This window comes from Coregonus clupeaformis, chromosome 23 (assembly GCF_020615455.1).
Source record: "Coregonus clupeaformis isolate EN_2021a chromosome 23, ASM2061545v1, whole genome shotgun sequence".
In the NCBI taxonomy this organism is placed as follows: domain Eukaryota; kingdom Metazoa; phylum Chordata; class Actinopteri; order Salmoniformes; family Salmonidae; genus Coregonus; species Coregonus clupeaformis.
In genome coordinates this window covers 33,625,053-33,631,392 of record NC_059214.1, presented here as the reverse complement: position 1 = coordinate 33,631,392, position 6,340 = coordinate 33,625,053, and the positions used below count along the sequence as shown (strand labels likewise).

Here is a 6,340-nt window from a genome sequence, read left to right as displayed (position 1 = left end):
CTCTGAGTGAACCTGAAGAGAGAGAGAAGTAGAGGGAGAGAAAAAAGAGTGAAAAGCCTCTTGGGAAGTGTTGGAGACGGGGTATTAACTCCGGGGACCAACCACTGGAGTTCATATGTGTGAGAGATTTACCTTACTGACAATCATGCATGTATCAATCAAATACAAAATAAAGATTTTGGGGTATATACTCTGCTAAAAAAAATAAAGGGAACACTTAAACAACACAATGTAACTCCAAGTCAATCACACTTCTGTGAAATCAAACTGTCCACTTAGGAAGCAACACTGATTGACAATACATTTCACATGCTGTTGTGCAAATGGAATAGACAACAGGTGGAAATTATAGGCAATTAGCAAGACACCCCCAATAAAGGACTGGTTTTGCAGGTGGTGACCACAGACCACTTCTCAGTTCCTATGCTTTCTGGCTGATGTTTTGGTCACTTTTGAATGCTGGCGGTGCTTTCACTCTAGTGGTAGCATGAGACGGAGTCTACAACCCACACAAGTGGCTCAGGTAGTGCAGCTCATCCAGGATGGCACATCAATGCGAGCTGTGGCAAGAAGGTTTGCTGTGTCTGTCAGCGCAGTGTCCAGAGCATGGAGGCGCTACCAGGAGACAGGCCAGTACATCAGGAGATGTCGAGGAGGCCATAGGAGGGCAACAACCCAGCAGCAGGACTGCTACCTCCGCCTTTGTGCAAGGAGGAGCACTGCCAGAGCCCTGCAAAATGACCTTCAGCAGGCCACAAATGTGCATGTGTCTGCTCAACGGTCAGAAACAGACTCCATGAGGGTGGTATGAGGGCCCGATGTCCACAAGGTGGGGGTTGTGCTTACAGCCCAACACCGTGCAGGACGTTTGGCATTTGCCAGAGAACACCAAGATTGGCAAATTCACCACTGGCGCCCTGTGCTCTTCACAGATGAAAGCAGGTTCACACTGAGCACGTGACAGACGTGACAGAGTCTGGAGACGCCGTGGACACTACTGAGCCTCATTTTGACTTGTTTTAAGGACATTATATCAAAGTTGGATCAGCCGGTAGTGTGGTTTTCCACTTTAATTTTGAGGGTGACTTGATTTCCATTGATAATTTTTGTGTGATTTTGTTGTCAGCACATTCAACTATGTAAAGAAAAAACTATTTAATAAGATTATTTCATTCATTCAGATCTAGGATGTGTTATTTTAGTGTTCCCTTAATTTTTTTGAGCAGTGTACTAAAGCAGATTTTAGTCTGGGTACCAGTCTAGCTATCATCATTTAGCTATCATTCAACTCCTTGCCACTCCATGTCACGCTAAACAGCCTGGCCTTTCTGCAATCTTCAAATATGAACATTCATTAATAAGCTGAGTAGAACAGAGGTTTTTGATCCTGATTCAATAACCCTCACAGCTATAATCCAATCAAAGGTTATGCAAATATTGGATCTCAATCACTTTTTTCTCTACAGAACACATTGGTATTCATTTGGTTGCTAGCAAGTTTTTTTGTTTGTCCAGACGAAACCAATCTGTCAAAAGTTGCTAGCTCACATAACATTTCTCAAACTTAATACATACTGCAATTCCAACCACAAAACGACTTAGCTTTGTTTTTAACCTAAAAAATACAGCAACTTGCCTAGCTAACAGCTAAATGCTTTTGACTTTGTTATATAATTCTATACTGAACAAAAATAAACGCAACATGCAACAATTTCAAAGATTTTGCAAATAGTTACAGTTCATATAAGAAAATCAGTCAACTTAAATAAATTCATTAGGCCCTAATTTATGGATTTTACATGACTGTGCATGGGTGCAGCCAAGGGTGGGCCTGGGAGGGCATAGGCCCCCCCCCATCCCGACAATCACGCAGGTGAAGAAGCCGGATGTGGAGGTCCTGGGCTGGCATGGTTCCACGTGGTCTGCAGTTGTAGGGCTGGTTGGCCGTACTGCCAAATTCTCAAAAACAACGTTGGAGGCGGCTTATGGTAGAGAGATGAACATTAAATTCTCTGGCAACAGCTCAGGTGGACATTTCTGCAGTCAGCATGCCAATTGCACACTCCCTCAAAACTTGAGACATCTGTGGCATTCTGTTGTGTGACAAAACAGCAATTTGAATCTGAGATCAAATAACGGATAGGAGGGAATCGTACAGCAAACTGACGAAGAAGCGCTTTGTGTGAGCATGAATGTACATGCTTGTGGAGTGTCACTCAGACACATGGCTGTTGGCATCTTTCTTTCTATCATCACACTGTCTAATCCTCCAGAATCATTTACAGTACTCTGTTACTTCTGCAGAGACAAAGGAAGAGGAGACGTAGAGACAGAGACCTTCTGCTGGGCTCTAAACCCTGCTGCACTAATACTGGTCTGGTGACAGGTCAAACTCAAGTATTTTCCAGCAGCACTTCTATAGCATTGTTTTAGTATCCAACATTAACAGTTGTTCATAAACTTCCTCTCGATGTACAGCTGTCTGTCAACAGTGTTGCAAGTCATATGACAACTGTGCTGTTGTCTGTAGACATGAAGTGAGATGACACCGTTTTGAAGTGTCTTGACACTATTGGTGTAAACACACTGTGTGTTTAGTAATATTTGAAGACTATATTTAAGTTTGTTTACTTTTAATGAAAGTCTATATTGAACTCATCTAGGTATTTTCTGTCCAGATGACTTTTTGGTCATTGTATTTAGATACAGTACATTGGCAGTGGATGTGTTAAGAGCACAAAGCTATGTTAAGGAGTTGGGGGGGGTTTAAGTGATACATCCTCCACTAAGTCTAGCTTGCAGCCTTGTCATGTGAAATAACACTGGAGGAATGCCCTACACCCCCTCCCCGCTCTCTATCGCTACTGCTCTCCCCAACTTCCCCCTCTCCTGCCTGAGTTAGGACAGCTGCCCCAAGACAGCCTAACTCACCGTTTTGGGGTGTGTGTGTGTTTGAGTCAAGGTCCCCAGTGGGTCAAGGCGAGGGGCAGGTCTGAAGCCTGAGCAAGACCCCACCTCAACCTAAGGTTAATGTCAGTGTGGAGACGCGCTGTCGTACTAACGCACAGGGAGCGTGGCTCAGAGCTGACACACGCCGTGGCCTGGAGGGGGAGTGTGGCGCAGACAGATGCCACACATGCCACGGGTTGGTTTGTGAAGGATCGAGCCACTGTGGTGTTTTAAAAATAGTTTTTGAGGAGGAGAGGAGGGGGGCAAACAGGCTATGGCTGTCAAGCGTACAATTAAGGAGCAGCCCCTTGACACACCCGCTCACGGACACACGGACACACACGCGCACTCACATTCAAACAAAGAGACATATCTGATACATGTGGACAGAAAGCCACACCGCTTTACCTTCCCAGGAGTTCATAAATCTATTCTCTGTTCCAACAATCATCCAGACAGCACGCACACTGACTAACTGCCACTTGAAACACACACACAGGAGGGTGTCTGGCATTCCAGACAGACACTCAACAAGCAGTGGGGTTTAAAGAGGCTGGCGGCCCTCGACCCCCTTGCCTGTCCCCCCTTAAAGAGGCCTGGTTATTGGGCTGCTATTTGGTATGGGCACAGACAAACAGGGCCGCTTTGAAAGTGATACATAACCCTGGTTGGCAGCGACGCCACCTCAGATCCATTTAAATACTGAGAGAGGCGGGAGAGAGAGGCTGCCAGTCTGAGTAGGATTAACGCTCCAATGAGCTCAACAGGCCAATGACACACACACACACTAAGACTTAGAACACACAAACACAAACAAAGCCAAATATGAGAGCAACAAATGAAAACATAATGGTATGACCAAATACCACACCCCAAACCTTTTGTACTGTACCCAAGAACCCAGAATGTTCCTTTGACTATAACAAACAAGACCAACGTTTATGTCCAAACTACTACCCTCCAGTGGGTCCTAATCTCTGGTGGGCAGACTACGTAAACATAAAGGACGGCAGGTAGCCTAGCGGTTAGAGCGTTGGGACAGTAACCAAAAGGTCGCTGGTTCGAATACCTGAGCTGTCATGGTGAAAAATCTGTTGATGTGTCCTTGAGCAAGGCACTTAACCCTAATTTGATCCAGGGGTGCTGTACAACTATGGCTGACCCTGTAAAACACCACATTTCAATGCACCTATCTGGTGTATGTGACAATAAAACATATATTATTTTAAATAGTACTGTAGAGCTGTCTTTATACTAAGGGCACCGATAGCTGACGAGCAGCAATAGTTCTGGTGCTTGGGTTTTTCATCACAGGTTATTTGGACAACCCACAATTTCACAGGTGTTAGCATCTTTCGAATTTCGGAAAGGGAGGGGACTTTCGGCCCCAAACTTGCAAAGAGACGGTTCCGCTCCTAGTTCTAGCATCTCTTCATCTCTTTTCTTAACTCGTATGGACCCAGAACTTAATTGAGTAGCTAACCAATTACGCAAGACTTTAGTTCTAGGTTAACCCAGGTCCTAACCCACCAATGGGGAAACACTGCGGACTAGAGAAAGGATATGATTGGGCGGCAAGAAGTTCCAGCTGAGGACCTGATTGGCCAGGGCCAGGTATCTCTGGAACACTGAGGACATCTGAGCGTTGAGGTTTTCTCTGCGACTGAACTCCTGTAGCACCTCCATTGTCAACATGAAGATCTGATGAAGGTCGTCCTCCTGAACACAAACACACACATCAGGACAAAAATACACACAAAGGTGGCGATGCAAACAAACAAACACACACTCCTGCCAAGTCAGAGAGAACAGTGTTCAGTTAGAGAGGAACAGGAGAAAAAGGAGCAGGAGGAAGAGAGGAGGTCTGACCTGAAAGATGCGTTTGCAGCTGCCGTGGAACTCCATGTTGAGGCCGATGTTACTGGTCTTAGTAGAGCTGGAGAACTCACTGATGAGGGCCGTCAGGATGGAGCAGGCCAGCGTCTGCTGCAGGGGCACACACACACACACAGAGAGGTCACACACAACGTCTGGTCATATTTCACATTGAGGATAGCTGACAGAGGATAGCAGCCGGCTTACTACGGAGGCCTAATCTAAAAGAGAGCCAGGCTTTGAACCCTCCCTGGCCTCCTGAAGACACAGACTGCCATCTAGTGGAGACAGGAGAGCTCTACTACTTGGAGAGTTCATATCAGGTTGGTGAGACCAGAAATCTCAAAGGAAAAGTGGGAAACAGCATGGGCCTTTAAAAGGGCAACTGCACTTCCTGATTTGGCCTTGTTTTTGAAGTGGGTGTCTCGTGTGCTCACAGGTGGGAAATGTTTGCCAAATTATTTCGCCAATAAGCTTCAGCCAGCTGGTGTGCGACCATGGCAAAATTGATTTGACTTTGGATAGCCTATCTCCGGGGCTGGTTAGGAACTGTCAATAAATACAAATGTAAATTACACTATTGTCCTGTTACACACCTTTTAGTTCTTCAATATTTGTACATCAATTTCTACAATTTATAGTTGGTTTGAGGTTTTTAAGTCATTGAAATTTGGAGCTATTGGAATTTTAACATATTGTCCCATGTACATTATGTAATTTACTGATGGTCCCCAACCTAACCCCATAGGGATATCCAAAGTCAATCCGAATTGACCACGGGCATTACGATTGGGTTGCATGCAGCTGCACTCCGAATTCATGTGTGCTGCCAGCTGTGGGCATGTGGACAGGATTGAAACAAACCCAACCTTAATTTTACGTTGTGATGCAATTCTCACAAAACTCTGTTTTGGACGAGACTGACTTTATGACCAAAATTATCCTATGTACACTTTGAAGTCAATTTTGACAGTAGAATAAATATTTGACTCATATCGATGCCACATAGGCTGTTTTCTAAATGAGAAAATGGTTTTTAGGGGCAGTTACTCTGTAAAGCCAGAAGCACAGTGAAAATCTCCTATCACTATGGGATTTGAGGGAGTGGACTTGTTCATCTTCCAGTGTTTGTAAACATTCTGATGAGCTCTTCTAGCATATCTCTTACATGAGTGTCCTCCTATCACATCTTAGATAATTATGGCATAAAACTTTAATAGTATTACATTCTCTGGTCATCAGACCAGAGAATCTTGTTTCTCATGGTCTGAGAGTCCTTTAGGTGCCTTTTGGCAAACTCCAAGCGGGCTGTCGTGTGCCTTTTACTGAGGAGTGGCTTCCGTCTGGCCACTCTACCATAAAGGCCTGATTGGTGGAGTGCTGCCGAGATGGTTGTCCTTCTGGAAGGTTCTCCCATCTCCACAGAGGAACTCTGGAGCTCTGTCAGAGTGACCATCGGGTTCTTGGTCACCTCCCTGACCAAGGCCCTTCTCCCCCGATTGCTCAGTTTGGCCGG

At 45.2% G+C, this 6,340-nt stretch overlaps 1 protein-coding gene across 3 annotated transcripts in view; it reads right to left on the bottom strand.

Moving 5' to 3' along the window:
• Window positions 1-6,340, bottom strand: part of LOC121536890 (exportin-4-like) — a 55,224-nt gene that overhangs the window by 31,816 nt on the left and 17,068 nt on the right. For all 3 annotated transcript variants that reach the window (XM_045206684.1, XM_045206683.1, XM_041844516.2), the window contains exons 5-6: window positions 4,819-4,935; window positions 4,515-4,668 (exon numbers count right to left, since the gene is read on the bottom strand). In XM_045206684.1, coding sequence (XP_045062619.1) covers window positions 4,515-4,668; window positions 4,819-4,935 — 271 coding nt within the window. The remainder of the gene's footprint in view (window positions 1-4,514; window positions 4,669-4,818; window positions 4,936-6,340) is intronic.